Source organism: Dermacentor andersoni, chromosome 6 (genome assembly GCF_023375885.2).
Source record: "Dermacentor andersoni chromosome 6, qqDerAnde1_hic_scaffold, whole genome shotgun sequence".
Lineage (NCBI taxonomy): Eukaryota > Metazoa > Arthropoda > Arachnida > Ixodida > Ixodidae > Dermacentor > Dermacentor andersoni.
Window position 1 is genome coordinate 115458814 of NC_092819.1, and position 27185 is coordinate 115485998.

Sequence of the window (27185 nt, forward strand, 5' to 3'; positions counted from 1 at the left end):
CAAAGCCCTTGCAGAGGCGGTCTCGTCACCGGGAGGCATGGTGACAAGCTCGATGTACCAACCACTCCGGATTTCCGTGGCGAGGGTGAGGATCGCTCGCCTCCACCAGAATGTTACGTGTAGAAACCACAGACGGAAGAGGCTATTTACAGGCTATTTACACTGGACTGGAGCCAGTGCGCGAGGCAGACATTCGCTCGCGCCATGGGCACAGACCCACTTTGTTGTCGTTCTCGTGGCGGCTTGTCTCTGGAGTGGTTCTACTCAAGTGGATTCTACTCAAGTGGTTCTACTCAAAAGTGGTTCTACTCTTGAGTGGATCTACAGAGGTTCCACAGCTACCTTAATTCTACACAAGAAAAGCAGGAAGATACCTCTAAAGAAAGGGGTCAGACAGGGAGACACAATCTCTCCAGTGCTATTCACTGCGTGCTTGGAAGAAATATTCAAGCTATTAAACTGGGAAGGCTTAGGAATAAGGATCGATGGCGAATATCTCAGCAACCTTCGGTTTGCTGATGACATTTTTCTACTCAGCAACAATGCAGACGAATTGCAGCAAATGGTTGAGGGCCTTAGCAGAGAGGGTGTGAGAGTGGGGTTGAAGATTAATATGCAGAAGATAAAGATAATGATGAATAGCCGGGCAAGGGAACAAGAGTTCAAGATCTCCAGTCAGCCTCTAGAGTCTGTGAAGGAGTAGGTTTACCTAGGTCAATTAATCACAGGGAACCCTGATCATGAGAAGGAAATTCATAGAAGAATAAAAATGGGTTGGATTGCATATAGCAGACATTGTCAGCTCCTGACTGGAAGCTTACCATTATCATTGAAAGGAATGTGTACAATCAGTGCATTTTACCAGTGCTGACATATGGGGCAGAGACTTGGAGACTGACAAAGAAGCTTGAGAACAAGTTAAGGACTGCACAAAGAGCGATGGAACGAAGATTGCCAGGCATAATGTTAAAGGGACCCTGAAACGATTTTGATGATTTTCTACAAACGTACTGAGTCGATAGTGTAGGTCCTTCTGATCATTAATTGACACATCTAAGTGTTCTGCGTAAAGCGTGTAATTTATTATAAGGTTTTAAAAATGCACATCGCTGCCGATCGCAGCACTCTGCTCGGCGGAATTTTAAGCCGCCCCTACCCATATGACGGAAATCACCCATATGATGTTAGTGGGGCAAGCTATCCGATTGGCTGACTAGGGCTCGTGATCGATAATTTTTCCTACTTTGTGGTAAACAAATGATGTTCGTAATAGTTAGAATGTTAGTTCATTTGTTTTTATATAAAGAAAGTAACATAAAGAGAATGCACAAGAACAATCTTTCAGTACACTTAAGCACTTCCGGCGCACAGTAAGTGTCGTCTGCTTGTGTTACAACGTACTCCATTTTGACGAGAGCTCTGCGGTCACAATCGGTCTGTCTTTTCGCGAGCACTATGATTCGACTTTGTTGCCTTGTGGACTGCAAACGTAGCGACTGGTGATATGTCAAGCTGCGACATCGTGTCCCCCTGCAAGGCAGCATACGAGGGAACTGGCTGCTGCGCATCGGACTGCCGCTATCTGATCGGCGCCAGGATTTGCGCGTTTGTGTCCGTCACTTTACACCGGAAGATTACTAACGCAGTAGTGTTCCGCGAGTCCGGTATTAGGGCAAATGCAAGCGCAAGGAGACAGGGTCTGGCCGCTTGACTGTGCCGTAACGGAATGAGCAGAAGCGCAAATCTGAATCGTCTGCACGATGCAGCCACCTGGTGGCACAGAGCTCAACCATACACAGCAGCAGTAACGAAGTGTATTCTTCTTTGCTGCTGGTGTGTATTTTTTGCAGGAGTGTAATCAGAACACGTTGTTTTCATCAATGTTTAAAATGTTTTACACTTGGTTAGAGCAATATTAGCGTTTTGTGTGGCTGGTTAAGCGCTGCACCAACAAGTGACTGGACCGTGCAGACCGTTCAGGCCGCTCACGTACGTCTACGCCAAAGTTCCTTCATCAGCTTGAGTTTTTACCTCCAGCCATTTGCCAAAATGACCAGCTTGCCTGTGGTTACCAGAATACCAGATACGTTAGGTGCTACGACAAAATGCTCGCAAGGCACGCTGCTTCGATAGCTCTCGCTTGAGATCGACGGCCAAGCGGCTAGCAGAGAGGTTTTGCGTGGGCGGGGTCGGGCTCCAAAACAATCGCAAGTGGACGATGTGATGTCGCATCATGACGCAGAACCAGTGAAGGCGGAGCTTAGCCCCGATCGCTCGGCGAACGAATTGAGGAAAAGCAGGGCTAGGGAGGACGGTAACTTCTAATCGCTTGTAGCTGCATTAATACGTAACGCTTCACTTAAATTGTGGTGTGAATGTTCTACTTAAGCTGTACCCTACGCATCTACAAAATTTGCCCGAACCGTTTCAGGGGCCCTTTAAGAGACAGAAAGATAGCAGTTTGGATCAGAGAGCAAACAGGTATAGCTGATATCCTAATTGACATTAAGAGAAAGAAATAAAGCCTGGCAGGTCATGTTATGCGCCGGTCAGATAACCGTTGGACCATTAGGGTTACAGAACGGGTACCAAGGGAAAGGAAACGCAGTCGAGGACGGCAGAAGACAAGGTGGAGCGATGAAATCGGGAAATTCATGAGTGCTAGTTGAAATCAGTTGGTGCAGGACAAGGGTAATTGGAGATCGCAGGGAGGGGCCTTCATCCTGCGGTGGACATAAAACAGGCTGATGATGATGACAATGACTTAGGCTTAGGGATGATGTAAGAGACCCTGTGAATTGTTTTCGCTTCTCACTTCTGTAGTGTGAACAAAATTTTCTGTTTGCACGTTTGGACATTTTACAGAAGATGAATGTTACATATTTTGGTATATCAAAACAATGCTTGGTTCATAGTTTATGCGGATGATACCACTGTATTCTTTGAAAGCGATAGCTTTATTAACTTAGTAGGGCAGGGGAGTAAGTTCCTCAGAGAACAGGAAGCATGGTGCGACAAAATTATGTTCAGCATAGTTGAGTTTTAGTTAAGAAATCTGAGGCAATGTTTTTTGTGAACTGAAATGTGCTAGGGACGAGACACAGAGGTAGATGGTCTTCATCTGCCTCAGTGTCTCGTCCCTAGTGCAATTCAAGTTCACAAAAAAATGTCTTACCAACTAGCCTCCCAACACACCCTCCTTGAGGCAATGTGTTTTCACCCCAGAAAATTTTAATAAATGTGACACTGTTCTGTCAGCTTAAGGTACAAATGAGAAATTGTAGGAGTACTGATTTTAAATCACTATGTTTATTTCAGAGCATATGTTGCGGAAAAAACATAAATAATATCGCCATGAAAGGCTCCCAAATTATTGGTTTTATAATTTATTATTGGTTTTTAGGAAAAGTAGTTGGTAAGTACCGTATAGTCCGGAATATAGGTCGAGGTTTTTTTCCAAAAAATATTACTGAAAGGTCACCCCTAGACTTATATACCGGCCCTTGGCACAACATGAATAGTTGTCTGGCAACATGTAGGAGCGCAGACCTTTCGGCATCTGCATCATTATTGCCCCCTTGGTGACCGACGCGGCCCAACGTTAACGTGGCCTACGCAGTTGGACCGACGCCATCTTCCCTTTTTGTGCAGCTATCGTTCCTGGCGTTGCTAATTTCCCGACAACCCGCAAAATGAGTACGAGTACTCGACGTCAGTTCACTGCGCCGTTTAAAAAGAAAGTCATTGAATATGCTGAAATGCATGGGAACATGTCTGCCCAGCGGCAATTTGGTGTCTCTGAAAAAAGCGTCCGGTACTGGCGAACGCAGAAAGTCAAGCTGTCTGCCTGCAACGCTCGTAAGACGTCCTATTGCGTGCGCCGCGCGGTGCACCCGGAGCTCGAAGACAAGGTGGCGGATTTCGTCTGCGAGCATCGTGCCAGATCTTTGCCAGTGACAGCAGAACTCATCCGCATCAAAGCTATTGAGATCACCCGAGAATCCGGACTGCCCAAGGACCAATTCAAGGGCTCCATTTATTGGGTTTGTCGCTTCATGCGATGCAAGGGATTCGCACTTCGACGGCGCACATCAGTCTGCCAGAAGCTGCCAGAGGCATACGAGGACAAGCTGGTCGAATTCCAGCACTATGTTATCCGTCTCCGGCAGCAGCATGGCTACATGTTGGGACAGATCGGCAACGCTGATGAAACGCCGGTGTGGTTCGACATGCCGTCGGCCACCACAGTGTGCGAACGCGGCGCAAGAGAAGTAAAGCTTCTTTCTACGGGGAACGAGCATTCGCGCTTTACGGTGATGCTCGCGTGAAGCTGCCCCCATACATACTCTTCAAGAGGAAGACGCTGCCAAAAGAGGTTTTCCCGCGGGATGTTGTCGTTCGCGTGAATGAAAAGGGCTATATGGACGAGGCCCTCATGCTCAATCGGATTAAGACCGTCTGGAATCGGCGACCCGGCGCACTCCTGCGGTGTCCGAGCATGCTCGTCTTGGATGCCTTTCACGGGCACTTGACCGCAGGTGTTAAGCAGGCACTCCACGACAGGAGGACGGAAATCGCCGTCATTCCGGGAGGCATGACCTCAACACTTCAACCACTGGACGTCGTGCTCAACAAGCCCTTTAAAGACCGTGTCCGTGAACAATGTAATCAGTGGATGGCCGGCGACAACCCGACGACCCCAACCAGCCGGCTGCGCAGACCGCCTCTCGCCACTGTGGCCACATGGGTGTCGCAGGCTTGGCGCTCGCTGCCCGACGATATGATGGTGCGGACATTCAAGAAGTGTTGCATTAGCAATTTCTTGGACGGCACCGAGGATGATATGTTGTGGGGCGCAGCCAGCGAAAAGCAGTCGTCTTCGGACGAGAGTTCAGACAGCTCAGACGAATGAGCAGGTGACGAGTCTGGCGGCACCACTAAATAAAACAAGGTTTTGTGCCTTATAATTTTTATGTTGACTTCTTTGCTTCAATGTAAGGGGGTCGACCTATATTTCGCCTCGACCTATATTCTGCATTATAGGGTAACGCTTTCCTGATCTTCTCAAAATTGCTGTCCATCAGAGTCAGCGACCACTGCCGTTACAAACCTAGAACAAATACTGTCCTACAAAAAAAAAGAATAATTCGTTTTGTTTAAAATTCACCTACAGACACACAACACACTTGTTTAATGACCAAGAAAATATGTATGTATTTAATTTACATGCTTCAAGCTTTCTGCAATGACATAAAAAGAAAAAAAAATACAGTTGCTAGATTCCATATCAAAATTAGTGTCCTTACACCCTTTTTAATATATCTGTATCCATTCCATCAGGAACAGTCTGGGTAGACTGTAGCATAGCCACGGAACATGGGCCGAAGTAGTTGCGAGGCACAGACAGCTCGAACATAGAAAGCATTTCTTTTGGGGCGTGTGATTGCTTTTATCCCCGAAGTTGGAAGTGAAGTTGGAGCGGGGAGAAGGAAAGGAAATGTACTGCGCATGCGCAAAGCTTTGGTACGACGCAGAGACAACAGTATTGTTTATAATACACTTTACAGGCATGCAACCATATGCTCGTTTAACGACCACAAAATTATATATGTATTCAGCTTACGTGCTTTAAGCTTTTGTACAATAACAGAAAAAAAGCAGTCGCTAGATTCTATATAGAAGCTACTGTCTTTATGCCCTTTCAAATAGCTGTACCCATTCCATCAGAAAACACTCTGGGTGTTGCCTACTTTTTGGTTAAATTACGGTTACGAGATGATTAGTTACCGGTTACAAATGCTGTTAACTTGAACATTTTTCTTGCGAACATTTCAGATGCATTTCTACGCGGTTATGTATTTGTCGCTGTGTGACAGGAACAAGTAGTAAATGTTGGGCTTCGGCAATGAATGCCGCATATAAACAAGCTAGCCACAATTCTCAGGTCCCTTGTTGAGTTTATGCTGCATATTAAAGTGCTGTCTCTTATGATTTTTATTTTACTTGTTGCTGAAATCTTTCGAACTTTTGTTGTTTATTTTTTTGCAGGCGCGTATGATATGTACATGGCTGAATGGAGCGCCTCCTAATACCTTTCAATGATTGTTTAATTTCAATAAAAGATTTCTGTTACTACATATGTAAAGTGCATGATGTTCCGTGCTGTTGCTTGCTGTAGAGGGGGCGAGAAACACGTCAAGCGTTTCTGACTTTTTAGTCTCCCACCTTCCATTGACCTGAATAAAAATGGGATATAAATATTTTCATATCTTTATATTAGTATTATTATTACATATTTTTAGAAGGGCTATGAAAGTGCTAAATGCTGGTGATGAGACTACTAGAAGATAATAGAGTATAACCACGCTTCATAGAATGTATGACAAGCAGCAAGCCATGCGGCACTATGCGAGACATCCAGGGAACAGGTCCACCAGTGTATGAGGGACGTTCACAAAGTTCGTGTTATTGGCACCATTATTTTCTTAACAGTTAGGAATGCACGAAAAGCTTGAAAATGAGCGCACGTCCCTGAAATTTCATTGGAATAAGGTATGTCTGGTCGTATACAGTACCGCGGAGCGCACAAGGACATCAAGCCAACATGGCAGCGTTCTTCTGGAAAGTTCATTGAAATGCGCGCAGTGAATTGTTTTCTATGCATTTGAAAGAACCCAATGCCATGCAGATTCGTGCCCAGCTGGTGACAGTGTATGACAGCAATGTCCCTGCTCAGCATATTCTGTCTTGTCTTTGTGCAGTGGTGCAGGCAAAGTAACTAATGATGTGTTTAATTTTACAGTTTTGTCAAAGTGTACAACAATGGTGTGTTTAATATGATGATTTTATCAAAGCGTACGACCATGTGAACAAAATGTGTGTGCCTCTGCTGTTGTCTTTGCCAGTATGGGGGCGAAGGACTCCCTCAAGCCACCCTTGAATGGCTTTTCCCTTTTCCTTCCATCACATCTATATGTGATAAACCAATGAAGAATCAATCATCAGTCCGGTTGAACAAGTTGGCACGACCATGAACGCAGTGGAGGACCTTTGCCAGATGACTAACCCGAGATTGATGCACTGGTCGAGCCTGTAGGGCTTGTTGACGCATGTGGGACTTGAACAGCGGGTTAACTTGAGAGTGGGATAAAATTAAACTCATGCCCAAATTACATTGCTTAGTCTGTATTCCTTCATGGCATTACCAGCTTTATGAACGCCACTCGTATATAGTCATGTTCTTAGTGACATGGCTGGCTTGGCGAGCAGCTGAATCGTTTTTCAGAAATTAAGACTGATTTACTCATGCACGTGAGATTTTTCTGCCTAGAGTTACATGGTAGGCGAAAGCTATGCGCCAATCTCAATCGTGGTTAGTAATGTAATAAGTTATTTCTCTCATAGTGCTGATGAGAAAATTTTCACTTTACCTTATAAAGATGAGGGGCCGAATTCAGAAACCTCTACATTCATATGCTCTTTGCCATTGGCTGGCCACCTTTGCTACGTCCAGCTTCGACATTAGCTGCATTTCTCTCATGCAAGCAATTTCTGCGTGAAAACATTTTGTAAATAAGGACCCAGTTCTGTCGAAATTACGAAAACTAGTCTTTTGGCATTGACTGAAATCAAGTCTTTTTCTTCAATGGCAAAGTTTCTGTACATTATGTTCAAAAAATTTGATACTGAAAGTAGAAAATTTCTTTTTTTTGTTTTCTCAAAGTTCTTTTTTTCAAGTGTAAAGATATAGAAGCAGGAGATTGATGGTCTAGTTAACCATAACCACATTTTTTGGGGCTACGCAGCCGAGCCAGGGGTTGACCCCAAGGAAGACGAGCTACTCAGGGAAGGCGATGGATACAACACCGTCCTCCACTGCCAGCTTGGATCGCACTCTATCGTGATGGGCGGTGAAGTGAAAGCGGTCGACCCTTCAGTTGAATGCAAGCTGGGTTCCACAGATGGCTACGTGGAGTTTAAGACACACCGCGTGTTAACCACGGAGTCGCAGCGCCGCAATTTCTACGAGTGAGTGCCTACTACATTGAACTGAATATTTCTGCTTTTCATAGTGAAGAGCTTTCTTTCCCCTTTTCACTGCTTTCGTAGTTGGCCGGTGGTTGATCGTCGGTAGTCAGAATTGGGAAGGAAGGTCAAAAAATGTGCCATGGTAAAGGGCGCATGATCTCTGGCAACTGAATTACAGGTAAAGGCCGAAGGGGGGGGGGGGGGTGCTGTCGCGCCTGAGCTCCTGCACAGCCGCGTTGCAGGGAAGGGTGGCAAAGACAGGGGGCATTGTCGCGCCGTTGTTCCTGGCAGAAAGGAGAGCGAGGTGGCCGAGGGAAAGGGTGTATGAGCTCGGGCGATTTATTTGCGTGAAGGAATGGGAGGACTGTCGCTCATTCGTTCGTTTGGGAAATCCACTTACCTTAACAGTTATTGTCGCTGGTTTAACGTATTCTGTTTTTGCATCTGTTGAAATATTGCTGATCAAGGCATTTGATAGTGTGATCTCTACTAAACGCTGCACCATTTTTTTTTTTAAATATTGAGCTACGAAAGAAAAATCTACTTACGATTCGGAGCAACGGAGCCCAGTTACATAGCTGTTGAAGCTTGCAGAACACGCTCATAGCGATGAATGCTTCTCCTGAAATATTAAGGTAGATATTTTTTTTGCAGGATAAAATGTTCATGGGAATATTCTGTTACTCCGTCGTTGAAGGGCTGCTGCAATAACCAGCAAACCGAGCAAACACAGACAATGTGTAAAACTAGAAATTAAGTTTTAACTGGCAGCATGAAGGTACTCGTAGGAGATGTAATGTGCCCGTTTTGACAACACACTGTCGTGTAGTTTTTACAGCATAAGCTTTTATGGGTTCATTTCAATAGCAGTTTAAAGTGGCGATGTTCTCCGCCACTGCTAGTGTCTGTCACCAGGAATGAGTAAAAAGTACCCAGCCCCGTCCCGAATCGAACCCTGGCCCTCTGAGCGGGAGTCAGCTACTCTAGCACTGCACCATGCTAGCAGTTGCTAGCAGCTGCAGAAATATGTCCTATACAGGCGTCTAGGACGCGAGGAATCATACAATGTGAGATGCATGCCGCGCAGCATTCATAACTGCAAGCTTTATTGTAATTGGATATTATTGCACCAGGTGGCAGGCCATGTAGCAGTTGCATCGTATCCTGCCACTAATCGCGTGATGTGAAGTGTACATTGTGCAGCGTTGATACGCGCAAACTCTGCATTGCAGTTGCATTGTATTGCACGCTCAAGTATGTGCAGCCGAAAATCAGGCACGATGAGCTTCGCAGGGCAGACCCTCATGGCATGGAGCAGAAATGTGGCCCGGGAGCCTCGCCGTTTTGGGCGCAGCTTACGATGGTTTCCTATAGGGCCGCTGCTCCAGCTTACGTGACTGTGCGGCATGTGCCGAACAGACCTGTGACTTTTCTCGAAGGGCTCCCACTTGCTTGCGACGAAAAGGGCGCTTGACAGATGTGTCTACGTGAAACCAGAGCGTGTTTTACAATTTGCATGCTGCGTAGCTTGTTTTCCCGGTAGAGGCTATTTTCCTGCTACACAGGCTATTTTCATGTCATCGGGAAAAATGCCCGCCAGAAAAATTCAATTGCAGATGTAAGTGAATGGCTCCATAATCGAATACCATCATCAGCACTAATGCCATCATCGGCTGGACCACTTTTGCTATACAGTGAGCCTATGACATACTCCACTTCAAGTACAGGAACAGGCAGTGGCGTAGCTAGAAATTTTGTTTTGCACACGTTGCAGCTCAGCCTCCTTTTTAAAGAATTTCTCAAGGGATCAAATACTTGAATAATAACTGCATAGCCATTGCCAAAGATGCTGAAAACGAATTCTTGAACGCTACACACTGTCCAGACAAGTGAAATATGTATTTTTTCATAAAAGACGATACTAGTATATCCCAAAAATTGCGCCTGAAATAACTGATATCAATGCTTCCATGTTTTTTGTTGATTTAATAAGTAAAGAAAATATCACACGAACTTTAGTACTGTATCAGTTCGAAACCAGCAAAGCAGTGCATGCCGCTGATATGAAAAATGTAACGGCCCTGAAGTGAACAAATCGAGGACAAATATATTAATGAAATTTTGTCATTCAAGAACCTTGTTTACATTTTTGTACATTTGCAACGGCCAGGGAAAAATCTCAATGACGCATTCCTTTGTTCCAATGTATTGTGCAGGAGCAGCTGTCGCCGGTCGTTTACTGTAATTGCGCCGAAATTATAGTCGTAACACAGAGCACATATAAAAAGCAGGAGTTCTTCAAAATATACGAGGGCGAGTCAAATGAAAGTGAGCCAGTGCAAATATATGACAAACGGGGTACTTTTTTAAAAGTAGTCTCCATGAGCATTTATACATTTATCCCACTGACTAACGAGTTGCGTGATTCCCTTCTCATAAAACTCCTTTGATTGCTGCTTTAAAAAATCTGTAACTGACTCTCTCATGTCATCGTCTGACACGAATCTGGTTTCCTTGAGCTGTTTTTTCAATTGCCTCAGGATGTAGAAGTTTCAAGGCAACAGATTTAGGCCGTATGGCAGATGTTCCAGCTCGAACTTCGCCAGTTTTGTGTTAGTCACATCAGCGACGTGGGGATGGGCATTGTTGTGGAGCAAGATGACCCTTTTCTTCAATTTTCCACGTCGTTTGTTCTTGATTGCGACACGGAGTCGATCCGGCGTTTCACAGTATCGGAAACAATTGATAGTCTCTCGAGGTTTAGCAGATTCGATCATTAATGGCTCCTCACGATTCAAAAAAAAAAAAAAAAGTCAACAAAACCTTTCTGGTGAAAATGACAGCCTTTGCTTTCTTAGGGGGCGGTGAATTCGAATGTTTCCACTGTGAGCTTAGCCGTCGTGTTTCAAGATCGTAGTAGCGGCACCATGACTCGTCCCCAGTCACAAGTGGAGACACGAAATCGTCACCCTCATTGTGGTACTGGATCAGATGAGTCAAAGCAGCACCAAACCTCTCCGTCTTCTGGTACTGGTTCAAAATCTTGTGCATTCGTTGCGCACGCAAGAGCTGATAAACAAGATTTTTATGAATTATGGTGTGAACCAAACCGTGACTGATGCTCACATGCTCTGCCAGTTCATCGATGCTTGTTCTCCGTTCTTGTCTGATCAGCTCACCTACCTTTGCAATTGTGTTGGGGGTGATTGCTTGGTGCCTTTGGCCTGGTTTTGGATCGTCTTTGCAACTTTCATGTCCTTCTTTGAACCGTTTGCTCCAACGCTTCATAGTGGCTAATGAAATACAATGTTCAACGTGCACGACAGCCATATGGCGACTAATTTATTTTAGGGAAACACTTTCAGTTGTCAAACACCTCACGACACCATGCTGTTCAAATTTTGGATTGTCCATTATGTCACGAAACCATGTTCAACCCAGTTTATGAGAGCACTAAAGAACATTTATCCTCACACTTTCGTGTCACTTTTGTAAATGAGAAGTGCCTGTGTGGTGCGCGCCTGCCTTGCAGATTCATTTATCTCGTCCTTGTACATTAGAGATGCGAAGATACAATGGAATATACAAATGCGAAGATACATCTGGGTATAAAGGGCAAAATAGTATTACTGGAAACAAAGTTCAGTGCACATATACGGAAAACCTCGCAACAAGATATTTAAATGTATCTATAAGTCTCCAATAAATCCACATATCTAAGAAAAAGTCACAGTATATAATGCGTCAAACAAGGCAAATAAACATGTTGTGCAATCATATATTCACAGACCACAGAATCCTAAGGCCCGCCCTCCTTCCTCCACTCCCCTGATAAATCACGCGTGACGGAAGGCAGCGCGGTTCCTCCCCGCTTTTCTCCATTGCTCACACAAGACTGATCCAGCATCATCGGCTTACCCATACCGCCCCACCGTCCTATGCTTTCACTCGCACATGCGGTGCGCGGTCACGATGTTATCGCCCTTGGACTTTATACGGAACATGAGGGCGACGGCGATGGCAGGAATGCACCTGGAGTGTACATATAATTGCCAGCGCAATAATTTAGTAAGAGTAGCCGGCAACTGAAGTGTCCCACGGCCCATTACTTTGCGCAAAAGAAGTAAAAAAAGTGAAATTTCACTGTGAGACAATTTGCTGCCCCGCAACAGTGTCTTTTTTTTGTGTGTGGGGCGGGGGCACCGAAATAAAGAAAGAACGCAAATGAAAGCATGTTGGCCACAATCAAATGACTACTTTGGGCACCTGATGTGGCTACCGAAGGAATATTGCAGAAAACGTGAGACGCTTGGTCCACAGTGAACCATACGCATACTGCTCGGTATCCTACACTGGCGAGACAAGACTGTCTGGAGAGGTTGCGCTCAGGTGAATGCGTTGCAATGTGTTGTAGAAGGAGAGGCTACGTTTAATGCTGGTCATATAATATGGTGTGGAATACAAGAGACGACAAGCACGGCTGTCCAAGTCGAGTCACTCTGCCTGCAGACAAGTGCCTTAAGAGGCCCGCCGCATACTATAAAAGTTCAAGACTGCAATGTAACCGGCGCCGTAAAGGTCACTATTTCTCGTTACGTTTTGTAATCTATACATGATGTACCAAAATTGACACCAGGCAGTTAATGATGTAAGGATGTAAACAAATCGCAGTACCCCCATGATGCTGCATAAAGTAAATCTGTGCATTCACGACAAGATATATACATGGCTCCATGCACCGGCTTAGTTGCGGAATGCTTGTTAATGATGTCAGATAACACATAAACATTTCAGTAGTGCCGATTTACAATATATGAGTGAGACGTTGAGCTGTGCCACCGGCCCCCGTTTCCAGCATGATTAGTGCTTTCGCGTAATGTAGGGAAGCTCGTATGTGCAGTCTTCATCAATGACTGCTTCAGGTACGAAGTCTTGGCCCTTGTTTCCGGCAACATTGTTATAGAAGAAATGCTTTAAGACCAAAGAAAACAAATGCAAAATCAGAAACGCGTGCGCGCAACCTCCGATTGGTACACATCTTTCACTACGGCAAAAACAAAAAAAAATGCAGTGAATGCTTTGTGCATTGACCACCTGCTTCATTTTCATACAGAACGACTAAGAACAGGTGCAGAATAGGTTCTCTAGTTTGCAATGCTCACGACGCAGTGTCAGGCACCGTCACAGAGTATCTACCGAAACAGCGCGAGTGCAGGCAGAAAACTGAATAAACGGTGAACCTTGCGTACTTAAATTTACCTTGGGAATCTGTGGAGGGCTTTCTTCGGCCAACCCTAGCCCTCACTCTTGCTGCGTGGGACCGCAGCGGGAACTTTTGCGAAGGCACAGGGTTTCTCTTATGCTGCTTTTGTAAAAGCTTCAACTCGTCTTTAAGTCAAAATTTCACAATCAGCTCGCCACAAAAATAAAATGAAATCATTGAGAGCAGCGTAACAGTCAATTACATACACCAAGGAGGCCCTAAAAGAAGTCGTCTTTGTTGAAGTGTTCGCTACATATGACAATTTCTTTGCTCCTTTGCTTCCCTATGCGGAGCTTGACCGCCCACAACTTCCTCCGTTTTTTTTTCTCTTTTGGAAAGTGGGGCAGGCTTGCTTTTCCCAATATTGCACGATTTGTGCATCATGGCACACTGCACATGCGGTTGCTCTTCACTTGTTGACTGTTTTTTTTCCATATTGAAGAGTACCAAAACACCAACACTGCTGCAGAAACTGCGTAAGCGGCAAATCCATCGCCCTCTCCTGGCTTCCAAAAAAATCCGTGCGGTAGCGCTAGTGTATCTGAAAAGCGCGAATAGCAAAGTTACAGTGTATCAAGCTAACTGCTTTGCTGAAGTGGAGGCGATGACTACACGCTTTGACAGCTAGAAAGCGGAGGCAACTGGCTTTTATTCGAAAGTAAAAGCAAGTTTGCGGAGTGGTTGTGTTGGCGTCTTAGTCCGTGAAACTGCCTCGGTTCCCAGAAAGAGCAGGGGGTAATCACCCCCAAGCCGAGGGATACCAGCTTCCCGAGAAGCGTGGAGAAAGAAGGGATGGACGGTTGCTACAAGGACCTCCCCTAGAATACTGGAGGCTTAGGGATGACTGGAGGGAGGAATGAAGAGTTAATGTTCAATGTATGCTGGTTTCACGAAGTCCCACAACTGTGTCTGTTCTTTGTCGTCACCGTCAATCTTCAAAGTTTTCACTTCACGCGAAACCAAATGAAAGTGCAACTGGAGATAGATGGGCAACCTAAATGTGAGATGACGGTAAATACAATAAAGCAGAGCTTACAGAAAGCCAGTACCGAGAAATACATGCATTCTTATGCTTCATTGTGAACACAAAACACTGCGAAATGATCAGCTTTGTACTCCTTGTGGGAATGAAAAAGTTGCTAATCCATTAATTAGGAGTCAGCTTTCTTCAAATGCGTACGCGTAGAATGCATTTAGCATATCTTTAAAATCCAAACGAAGGAGTCGCAGAAAGATGTGCGGGGTTGTGTCTATTGTCGGACTAAAAAGTGTAACAGGAGGCTGGCACGGTTCGACGTAGTGGACCCTAGTCCTGAGAAAAGCTGCTTTGCAGCGCTGGAAGGTCGCTCAAGGACGACCTCTCCGCTCCAGCTTAGCTAAGCCTTCTAGGCAAGGAGGCAACGCCGCACAGAAGCAGCCATCGGAGAGTAGAGCCCATGGAGTGTCCTTATTGGCCTAGCATGACACCACTTGCATGGGCCCTACGATTGGATGAAAATGACGATACCTACAGGGGCTCGACGATTGGCTGAAAATGACGTGAGCCCGACGGACTGAAGGGGTTGTAAGCCCGAGAACCATCGGAAAGAGAGAGACATTCTTTTTGCTAGGGGCCTCAGCATCCGATTTTGAAAACAGCCGTAACGATGACTTTATACAGTTATTTTACCTTTATCTATTCCTGTACATAATGTAAATAAAGCTTCCATTTTTCTAAGTGCGCATCAAGCTCGGCCAACTCCCGTGCGGAACGGCAAGATCCAATAATAGATGGCAGCGATGGAATACTCTACCATGAGATCAAATAATGCTGAGCTCCTGGCGCAGTGTGCCGAGGAAGCACGCCAACTGGCTCGCATGAACATAAAGAGACAACAGTGCATCGACACACCACACTACAACCTCTGCCATTGACAAGTCGAGTACCAACCGGGAGATAGGGTTCTGGTCTTGACTCCTGTCCGCTGCAGAGAGGGCCTATCTGAGAAAATTCTCAGCCGGTACTTTTTGCCGTATGAAGTTATACAATGAGTGAGTGAGTGACGTCAATTACGAAGTTATTATAGATGGCAGCCAACCAACTCAATGTCGAAAGTCACTATTCAAGAATGTGCACGTTGTGCGGATGAAACAGTACCACATTCCATAACCACTGTAGTTTTTAGACCATGTTGTTCTTTCTGTTTTGTTTATTTTTGTCGTAGGCAATCCATTAGTGCCTTAGTTACCGTACCTTACGTTCTATAACTATGCGTCAGCAAGCGTTTGTGTGTGCATGTTTCTTTGCACGTGTACTTCTACGTTCATCCTGTAGTCTGTGTACTGGTTTTAGCATAGAATCAATGCCCTTCCGAGGGGAGGGAATAATGTCACACCTTGCAACAGGCGCCACAAAATTAGAAAGCAGAAGAAAACGCCCCAGTCCATGCGCCATGCGCCGGCGGCTGGTTTGACGGAAGCCACTTAAGAAGCAGATGAAGACCCTCTGATCCACATGCGGGCGCTTCAGTTTTTCTTGTGCTCAGTCGACGGTTAGAGACACGGGTTCGACGCTTCAACTAGAAGTCGCTTGTTTTCGCAGAATGTGACAATAACTACCTGACCAGTTAATCACGTGCGGCAGTAACCCGCTTTTATATAATATAAACTGTGCTCCCCCTTCCCCCCACGATGAAAAATTAGACGTTAAGCAACAAGGTTTCCCCTTTGGTAAAGAACGTCCTACTTGCTTCTGTTAGCAATGTGTATTTCTGTATCTTCAGAATCGCAAAGTCTTAGACGGCAATTCTCTTGTGGATAATGTCTAGTAATTGATTTTATTTTTTGCTACTGCAATTTTTCATTTGCGTGTCATATTTATTTTATTGCGCTACGCGTATACACACAGTGAGATCGCAAGTTTAACAAAACCTAACCGAATGTTAGCTATCAAAAACTTGTCCATTTATTGGCATCACTGCCGCAGGTGCAAGTTGCGGCGCTGGTGGGCCCAGTCGCGCCTAGGAGGTGTCCCGAAGGGATTGTGCGGCTTCCGCGACGATAATGGCATTGTGGTGCGCATACAGCAGTTTGACGTCGTCAAAATGCCAGACATGGCAGAGGTAAGTTAGGTGCCGCTTCAGACGCAATTCTGTGGGAGCACAATGTATACTTCGACAATTGAATAGTGGCCGTGACACATGCTTGTCCTAAAGCAGTGTGCCACGTTGAATTCACTGTAGGTGACCCTATGAAGACAGCTAAATTGGTCAGTGAGTCTACATTTGTAATAGATTTCCTAGATAGGGCATAGACTCCTGCGAGACAATGAAAATGATGTAGCCTCACCGATGCGCCAGTACATTCGTATAGACCCCTTTTACCGCGCTGTCGTAGCCGCCGCCATGTTTTATCACGTGATGATGCGTCCTTTGCTTGCCTCAGAGGTACTCCACTGCTTCTGTTTATACAGACTGCACACGACACTGCAGCAAGTCGTCGTTCCGGCGTTTGCTGCGAACAATGACTGCGTCGTAAGTGTATAATGGTTACCAGTAAGTACGGACGCGAGCACAATTAAGTAGAAACGGACAGGACAACGCTTGCGCCTGTGGCCAGCGTTGTCCTGTCTGTTTCTACTTACTTGTGCTTGCATCCGTGCTTACTGGAAACCATTATACCTTCACCATGCTCCAACTGGCCCGGCAAACTACTCTTCTAAAATGACTGCGTCAATGTCACGAAACATCGGCGAACCCTTAAGTCAAGATGTTTCGCATATATATCCTTCGTAGCTAATTATGCCTTGTCAAAATGCAGGGCACTCTGATATATGGTGTGCGTCGTAGAAGGCCGGACAATAAATAGAATTCTAAGCCAGACCGACCAGGGTCGATTCTTTTTATTGCAGATTCCAATTCTTCTGAGGGACCTATTTAGAAAAAAAAATTACCGTAATTTTTCTAGGATGACCGTAAAGTGAGAAAAAAATATTTTGTGTTGGTATATATGTACTGTTTATTCATGAATAAGAACAATAAAAAAAGGAAATTAACTTGGAATCAAAATTTTTATGCATTGTTATACACATAGTTCGAGGCTTACAAAATGTGCACACGAGAATATTTCGCTGCTCTCAAATGTTCCCACCCTTACACTAAGATTTACGTCCATAGCGTAATCGAACTGCGTAGGTGAGCGCACTCAAGAAAACTGTGGTTGTGTGCCCGTCAAAAAAAGCAAAACGTGTGACAAACTTCTGCTAATCTTCATCTTATCGCCAACCAGAGGCAATTAGCTTTCGCGCGTCTCCAAAAAAGAAAAAAAAAAGGAAAAGGAAACGCATGCATGGCGGCATCCTTCCATGCGCACCCCTGTGAGCACTAAATGAGCGAGAAACAGGTGGTCGCGCTTTGAGCAATAGTAATGAGATAGCCATCAATTTTACGGGCGCAAGAAGTCGAAACCGCCCGCAGAACAAAACCCAAACCACCGCCTGCCCACGCGCCAATGCGCGAGCGGTAATATATAGATGCGCCGAAGCAAACTAGCTCTAAAACAAGCCATGGAACGAAAACTGAGAGGGAGGTGCGAGAAAAAAGATCCCTGTATTCCCACATAGTGGCAGGGAATAGGTGCGCTTTTTAAACGTACAGGCAGCGCCGCAAATATATGGCATCGACCATTTTGGGCTTGTTCGTGGCGCCGTATATTTACCAGGGCGTCTACCAACCTTGAAAACCGGGAATTCTCAGAGAATTTGAATAGTCTGGAAATACTCAGGGAAAACTCAGGGAATTTGTGCTCCTCTCAGGGAAAATTAGCTGTAACTTTATTGAAAGGGAACGAAAGTCGTGTTAATGCTGGCTCCAGTAACAGAGGAATCGCAACGAATCGTCATTGATGCCGTGTCATCGGCACGGTGTATTGCCTGAGTAGTTAACGACTGATTTTCCAGACGCCCCATTTTTTGGACATGCCCGATAATTCGCACGGCTTTGCGGCACCATCACGTACTCCATATGCCCTGACTGCAGGTCTGAAATGGCATTCATCAAGGTCACCGCCGCCGCCATTTTGATTATCTCGCCGCCTCGAACCGGCACACTCGCGCACAGATCCGCTAGCAGCCGTAGCCACCACCGCGGCAACGTTAGGCCTAGCTGCTTCTACGTTCGCTATTATGCTTCTTGCCGTGCGGTGCCGTGTTTTTCATTGAAAGAATTAGCCGCTGTCAGCAATGGCACCGACTGCGCCTGAGTAATACTCGCGATTGGCTTCGAAGCTTGCAGAGCACAACGTGTTGCGTAATGCCAGTCTCCGAAAGTTAGCTTCGCCTCAGTACAGTAGTGTTAGACGGTGAAGCATAACAAGCGTGGTAAGGGGCAATTGTCACGGAACACAGTATGTATTTCTTAATTATACACCCGTGCACACCCTCGTCTCCTGTCACAGTACCAGCACCAATACGCCTAATAAGTGTACTGGCAGGCCTTAAGAGCTTTTTCGGGCGTGCCTTTGGCAATTTTAGTCATTAAGGGCAGTTAAAGACATGCATTCATTTGTTTTCGTACTGCCCGATTTTTCGGATGTTTTTGCGGCCCCTAGGGAGTGTGAAAAATCGGACATTGACTGTACAACTGACCAAGAGGATGCTTCAAATGATCCATGGGGTGAAAGCGTGGCAGAAGGAGGATGAGAACAGAAAGGACCGACACACTGAGGAATTAATGGGAAAGGAAGCGTGCTGCCGCCTCTTTGGAGGAGCTTGAGCTCAAAAAACAAAGTGTTGGCTGACGCCAAGATTCAGGTGTCCCTCATTCAAACCAAAATAAACTCTTTAAAGCAGTGAAACCCAACACTGAGATGTTGTGTACGGGCTGAGAGTATGTCAGGACAGTTGAGGTTGACTTCTCAGCTGCTGAGAGAGAATTTTAGTTGTTGCAAAGTTCAGGCCTCATACCGATGAGCTTGCTATCAGTTCATAGAAATAGCTCATGTTCAAAAATATTTACTTATGTATGCATCTCCTTTTCATTCGTATTTGAAAATGTTCGACTCAATTTGGAATGGGCTTTTACGATTTTTTTTCGCTGTGTATTTTACTAACACCTTCCTTCTGTTTCCTTTTTAAATAAAATAGATATTACTTCTTACTATTCAAACTGTATTAAGTCATTATTTGTTTCAACATGCTTACTAGAAAGTGACAGCATAGGGCAACATGGTGTCAACCTGTCTTGACATAAAACAAAGTTCTGGCTCCTTCAGGGAATTTCGCAAAGGTGCTCAGGGAAAACCTGGAAAACTCAGGGAATTTGCAAATGTCAACTTGGTAGACACCCTGATTTACGTCATTGACCCTCAAAGGGTTAATGGTTACAATGAAATTTGGGGCCAACACATGTGCACGAGAAGCCAAGCTCGCAGAGCTTCTCTCAAACTATTCTATTGGACCTCTAAATGACGGCAATATAACCTACCTCGGAGGCCCGACAACTGCCAGCAGCATTGACAACTATGTAACAAGTTCACTTTCCTGAAACTTTACCTAGTGCACCGGCTTGGACACGCGCGGGAGTGACCATTACCCAATTCTTATATCAGCTGTCTGTTTGCAGTTGTCACCATGAAAATTCCTTACAAAATCTACAGATTGAGATGCATACAAGGACGCTGCAGGCAAGGGAATTACTACTGCAGCCCAGGACGAGGAATTACTCACGACAATGGCTCGTTGTCTGAGGAAATCCACATGAATTTCCACTAAAAAAGTCGGCTTACTGCCAAATGACAAGGAATTTGAAAGGTTGTGTGCCATTCGCAGGCAAGCTGAAAGGAAATGCCTTGAAAGACCTCCGTGCCTGCCGACGGACACAACGTGATATCGGGCGAAACTTGGATAAACGTAGTCGCAAAGATGGATCTGTGTCGACCTGTAGCCCAAATTTGGCCAATCTTTAGAGGTATGCGCACGCCACCCCAACAGCTTTACCTATTTGCTGCACTTTCTCTGCATGAACGAAATTCCATCCAAGAAATCTCATATGAATACTGCAGACTACTATCAGCGAGTTCAAGGCCTTCAATTTTCTCCACAGATAGTCAGTCTGGTATCCCACAGGCGGCAGTGCCAGAGTTGGATCTGCCTTTCACAGTTGAAGAGCTCACCACTGCTAATGCTGAATTAAGCAGACACACATCTCCGGGCCATGACGAAATACGCTATGAAGCCATCGCAAAGCTGCCCCGCACCTCCAGCTTACGACTCCTGGAATACAGTAAAACTTTGTTAAACCGTACCCGCTTAAACAGTAGTTTCGTTTTAAAAGTAGTAAAGTCAAATTCTCGGCCCAGCGGCCATTGGACATAATGTGTTTTGTATTTGCATAAACCGTACCAGCTTATTACGTATGCATCGGTTAAAACGTAGCGTTTCCACTTTTCGTCGCGCAAACACAGTGGTGCGTCATCTCCGTCGGGCGGCCCGGCAGAACAACAAGCCTCAGAGATCTGAACAACGGCCTCCAAGCGCCCTGTGCGTTTGCGCGTGAAGCCACATCATCATTTTGACGCCGTGCCAGAGAGCGTTGTGGCGCCATGCTAGCGCAGACTCGCGTCATGGCGAAGCTGGGATAAAAAAAAGACGTCGGGTGCTCAGCATAGGAGAAAAATTAGACATCGTCCGTGCTATCGAACGTGACACGAAAAAGTTGGTGCTGGCATGCGACAGGGATCTGCTGTGGACTATGGTGTGTGGCATTTGGAATGCGAAGAAGTTGCTCGGCAGCGCTGCTGCGACCGCGATGAGTTGTCGGCTACGAGGTTCGACTTTTCGCCATCGTTGCCTCTGTTGTTGCCAAAGTGTCGACAAGCGACAGGGATGAGGAAGACACTGGAAGCGACAGCACGGGCGATTCAGGCCTGACAGTGGCAGAAGCTGCGCGTTACGTCAGCCTCATGAATGCAATCATCGCGACGAGAACAGGGGCATGATAACATAACTCTATTCCAAACGAAAAGTATTCCAAACTCTGGCACCTGTCAATGAAAAAGGCGGCCTGGGACTTCTGCAGCACTACTACGCACGTGCACAGAGAATACGTAACGCCAACGAGGTATCTGCCATGCGAGTGTTTGCCGAGAAGAGGGGGCTGGCTGAAAAGCTGACACGCAGCTTCAGTAAGTTTGAGGTCGCTGTCGTCGTGCTATGCAGCCGCGACATCAAACGAAAATAATACTTTTGTCCCGCGAAGTAAATAAATACTGCATATTTTTTCCCCCTTTCATCGCACTCTCTCTGAGTTCCGTTTTTGACAGGTACATGGGCGATCGCATGCTATTTCAGTTAAACAGTACTACCGTTTAGTACGTACTTTTTCCGAGCTCCGGCCAACTCCGATTTAACGAGGTTTCACTGTATTATAATTCTTCGCAGATGTCTCGTGAGGTCCCAACAAAATGGAAGCCGGCCAAAATTGTGCCGATTCTGAAGCTTTTTGAGCAGCCAACAAGCTACGTGTCTTTGCGGCCCGTCCCCCTCCCGAGCTGTGTAGACAAGCTCATGGAGTGGATGATCTGCAAATGTATTAGGTGATACCTAGAAAGCCACAATAAGTTTCCCCAAGAAATGAATGGCTTCCGCCAAAACAAGTCGGCTATTGATAATATCATAGCCCTCGTCTCTTCACTTGAAGGGGACATTCATGCTGGGCGCATCCCGACGGCAGTTTTCCTTGACATCAAGGCAGCTTTTGACTTTCTTTTTCACCACACCATTCTCGCAGCTTTGGCTGGCCTTTGCCTAGGAGGAAAGCTATACAAGTGGATAGAAAACTATTTACCAGAGCGCAAAACATTTATGAGTACTCCGAACGGACCTACAGAGTCTTACGCACTGGAGAAGGGCCTATTCCGGGGTACTTTCCTCAGCCCGTTCCTATTCAATATCGCCCTGATAAACACAACAAGAAACCTACCGCAAGGAGTACACATCACAATCTATGCCGATGCTACCTGTATCTGCGACACATCAAGTTTGGGCTATATCACCCAACAACGACTTCAACAAGCATTACTGAAGCAATCCATGTATTTGGCTCCCCGAGGTCTTCATCTCTCGCCAGAAGAAAGCACAGCCATGGCTTTCACAGAAAGAAAATAATCAAATATCCACTCTTACTCGGTTGACGACCGCTGCCGTACGTACATTCTCAGAGATTCCTTTGAATTGTGATAGACAGAAATCTCTCTTGGTCACCTCAGGTAAAAATGCCACGTTCGAGGATTGCGGCAGCATTGCAAGTTTTCAAATTCATGGCGCGAACTCGATGTGGCTGCAACTGCCGCTCAGTGGTACTGGTTGAAAAAGCCTATATTGAAGGCACATTGCGCTACTGCCTAGCGGTGCTTCAAAGATTATCACCAGCCAACAAAAGCAATCTGGAAGCCTCGCGGAACAACTGCCTGCGGATTCGCCTTAGCCTACCGAAGGGCTCTTCAGCCTCAGGAACAGTAGCGGAAGCAGGATGTCTACCGCTAGATGTCATCACTTCCCAAGAAACAATGAGTACCCATTTTCAGCATGTGCTCCAAGGGAGAAAGCATCTCATGTACCACGACCACATAACCCACAGTAAGTCTGGCTTTGGCCAAGCTGTGCAGATCTTGCACCTTCCTCCGATTTTTCAGCCACAGAAATTACTGCCTCCGCCTTTTCCTCTCTGGACACTTTCCCCTCTAGATATAAAGCAGTTTGTAGTGGTGTAAATGGTACAAACAGTCGCATACCACAGGGCGCTCTGCTGCAGACCACTCTCCTCTACTTAGCCGAGAAATATACTTAGCACACCCACATACACTGATGCCTGAACCACTCAGGACACTTCCTCCTGTGGTCTTCATGTGCCCTGAAGAAGACAAATGCTTTCTTATCGGCTGCAGTGGAGGACATCCTCATCGACAGCACAGCATCACGGCATCAAAGAAGCTGTCCTCTATATACTGCGCCGAGTGCCTGATCAATGGGGGATTTTCACTGACTCTAAAGGAGCACTACAAACATTGTGCAGTCTGCTAAAAAAACAATCATCAGCCTGTTCCTTTCGACATTGCATACTTACATCACTTGGCCATTGCAACAGGCCACTGTATCAAGTTTCAGTGGATACCTGCTCTTTGTGGTATTCTGGCCAACGAAAAAGCAGATGAAGCGGCACGCAAAGGTCTTCAACATCAAAACTATAAGCGGATTTATTTCAGTACATCTGATGCTTCCCAACTAGCTAAAAGATTTGCTTCTGAAGAAAAGGGCCAGCTGTGGAGCTTGCCAACCCAACATTACCCTTTCCTTTACTCAATCGACCCAAATCTCAGATCCAGACTCCCATCAAGCATTCCTTGCCATTTCAAAAATCTATATCATCATCTTCGCCTGAACACCGCCTATGGAAACAGCTTACGGTACGCTTTGATCAAGTGACAAGTCCACACTGCAACAACTTGGCTCAGTTGAAACCGTGGAGCATATCCTATTTGAGTGTCAAGCGTATGCCGACGATCGTGCATTCTATGAACATTGCATGCATTCGCTTACACAGAGACCTGTATAATTTGACTGTGTCTTAGGCCCTTTAGCCTGCCTCACATAACAGAGGCTTCCGATGAACTTCTTATTCACATACTTAGAAAACATTGGTCAACTCGAGAAACTTTAGTTCTGCTGTCACTCTCATGTGCCTTTCACGCAGTGAATTCTGTCACCTCATTGTGGGATGGTGCATACACTAAAGGACTTTATCATAGCACGCCGTTGCCCACGAGTCAGAAAACTCGGTGCCCATTTTTTAAACTTATTCCTTTATTTTTTGCATCCTTCATTTCTTTCTGTCCCCAATTCCCTTCCCTACGCAGAGTAGCATGTCAGCGATGTCTGCACGCTGGCTAAAATCTCTGCCTTTCATTAAAGGGTTCTCTCTTCCTCTCTCTCTTCGAACACTCGAAAGCAAGTTCTGCGTGTCCACCCAGTGTAACACGACAACTGGGTGCCTTGATAAAGCCCTGGGAAAGAAATGCTTCTCTGCTGAATCTAAGTCATTAGATTCCATGCAGAACTTTCATTTTTGTGAACAGCACCAGCCTTTAGTGATGTTCCTCGCTTTGGAAGCCTGTAATCGCTATTGCAACAATAAATAACAAACATAGATATCATATCACATTTATTGCTGTGATTATATAATGATATTTGAATATAATATAAAATTCAACGTAAAAAAAAGCAGAAAAAAAAATAATGAGATGCTTTACTGGAACATTCTCGCAGTGACAGGAAAAATATTAGTGGAACGAGCGGCTGATTCACTTACTTCACGCCCGTCCCACATAAACGAAGCAGCAACAAGCACAACAAATCCGGTGGTCCAGAAAAAACTTCTCCAAGAAGCTTATTCCATGTTAGAATGACACCTGTTCAAGAAAAGCATATGTAGAACGTATATGTATGCACATCGTGCCGTATGTATATGTATGCATCGTGCCAGATCTTTGCCAGTGACAGCGGAACTCATCCGCATCAAAGCTATTGAGATCGCCCGAGAATCCAGACTGCCCAAGGAACAATTCAAGGGCTCCATTTATTGGGTTTGTCGCTTCATGCGACGCAAGCGATTCGTACTTCGACGGCGCACATCAATCTGCCAGAAGCTGCCAGAGGCATACGAGGACAAGCTGGTCGAATTCCAGCGCTATGTTATCTGTCTCCGGCAGCAGCATGGCTACATGTTGGGACAGATCGGCAACGCTGATGAAACGCTGGTGTGGTTCAACATGCCGTCGCCCACCACAGTGTGCGAACGCGGCGTAAAAGAAGTCAAGCTTCTTTCTATGAGGAACGAGCATTTGCGCTTCACGGTAATGCTCGCGTGTACTGCAGACGGCAGAAAGCTGCCCCCATACATAATCTTAAGAGGAAGACGCTGCCGAAAGACGCTTTCCTGTGGGATGTTGTCGTTCGCGTGATTGAAAAGGGCTATATGGACAACACCCTCACGCTCAATTGGATTAAGACCGTTTGGAATCGGCCACCTGGCGCACTCCTGCGGTGCCCGAGCATGCTCGTCTTAGATGCCTTTCACGGGCACTTGGCCGCAGGTGTGAAGCAGGCACTCCACGACGGGAGGACGGAACTCGCCGTCATTCTTGGAGGCATGACCTCAACACTTCAGCAACTGGACGTCGTGCTCAACAAGCCCTTTAAAGACCGTGTCCGTGAACAATGTAATCAGTGGATGGCCGGCGACAACCCGACGACCCTAACCGGCTGGCTGCGCAGGCCGCCTCTCGCCACTGTGGCCACATGGGTGTCGCAGGCTTGGCGCTCGCTGCCCGACGATATGGTGGTGCGGGCATTCAAGAAGTGTTGCATTAGGAACTTCTTGGACGGCACCGAGGATAATATGTTGTGGGAGCAGCCGGCGAAAAGCAGTCGTCTTCGGACGAGAGTTCAGACAGCTCAGACGAATGAGCAGGTGACGAGTGTGGCAGCACCACTAAATAAAACAAAGTTTTGTGCCTTATAATTTTGATGTTGACTTCTTTACTTCAATGTAAGGGGGTTGACCTATATTCCGCCTCGACCTATATTCTGCATTATACGGTAACGCTTTCATCATCTCTAAATTGCTGTCCATCAGAGTCTGCGACCACTGCCGTTACAAACCTAGAACAAAAGAATATGTAGAATGTATATGTATGCACAGCCTGTGTGGAACCACATTAAGAGCGTACCAAAGAACAAGCCCAGCCCAACCTGAGCCCGCAGCCTCAAACTCGGGCCTGACCCAAAGCTGGGCCCAACCCGAATGCCAGAGCTTCAGGCCCGGGCCCGGCCCAAGCCCATTGTGTACGCTACTTTACCCGACCTGGCTCGGCGTGTGAGCCAGGCTGGGCCCGGGTTTTTGGGTAGGGATGAGATAATGCAGTGCTCTACCCTGTATCCCGTCAATTTGTAGAGGCTTCCACAAGTGGAAACATGTTGAGATAACTGTTGAGGCTCCGCATTCTGGATCCTTATGCTCTATTACTCCCAGCGCCACTTGTAAACTACATCTGTGTCTATCTCAACTTTGTAAAACTGTCATGATAAGCTGCAAAAGGAGAGCACAACTCTTGGTATGGAGATGAAGTATTTGTTTAGCATCGCCTAGAATGATCATGCAAAATAGCTTGGAAAGTGTGCCCTGTGTTCTAATCTGGATGTTGCTTTACTCAAAGATGTCTTTATAGAACTTTTCTCATTTGATAACTGTTGTGTGAAGCTTCTGCTGCGATATTTCAGTTTTTTCTGTTTTGATTACAGGGACTGTGGTCGGAGGACGTGTGCATGCGATTCTGCAACCAGCTGCTTTCCTTTATCAAAGAACACGTCGAAGGGAATGACGGAAGGTCAGATAATTTCTTATCTTTTATTTCTCTTTATTTTGTTCTTCGAGTCTCATAATTCATTTTGCCTTCTTTGTTTGTTCCTTATCAAACGTTGATGGTCTATACTAAGGTTGGTCCATATGAAGATGCGTCCTATGATGATCAGGAAAACCCAGAGAGGGCAGATAAATCAACAATGGATCTTTTGGGCATGTAGGGCCCTCTGGGCTGTACTTTTCAGCAATAAAGTAGCCTCGCCGCCTACGGGATTATCTGACTGAGCAATGTCGGACGCTCGGAAAGTTCTAATGCTTCTTTTTTTTTTTTGACAGTGGTGAGCTTGAATTTCACCTCCTCCAGTGCACTACATCTGCACACTTGGAGGGACGCCTTACACCAGCAAAATATCTCAAGAGCTAGTTGGTCTGTACTAATCCAGGTACAACCAAATTATGAAGGCCCACTAAGCTTGAACAAAGGCACTCTCTCACCAGAA

General features: G+C 45.9%; 1 protein-coding gene across 2 annotated transcripts in view; it reads left to right on the top strand.

The window, feature by feature from the left end:
* LOC126522268 (decapping and exoribonuclease protein-like) overlaps positions 1-27185 on the top strand; it is a 54064-nt gene that overhangs the window by 20805 nt on the left and 6074 nt on the right. The window contains exons 3-5 of one of the 2 annotated variants that reach the window (XM_050170987.3): positions 7806-8028; positions 16257-16392; positions 26625-26710. In XM_050170987.3, coding sequence (XP_050026944.1) covers positions 7806-8028; positions 16257-16392; positions 26625-26710 — 445 coding nt within the window. The remainder of the gene's footprint in view (positions 1-7805; positions 8029-16256; positions 16393-26624; positions 26711-27185) is intronic. The other variant, XM_050170989.3, reaches the window with a different exon arrangement.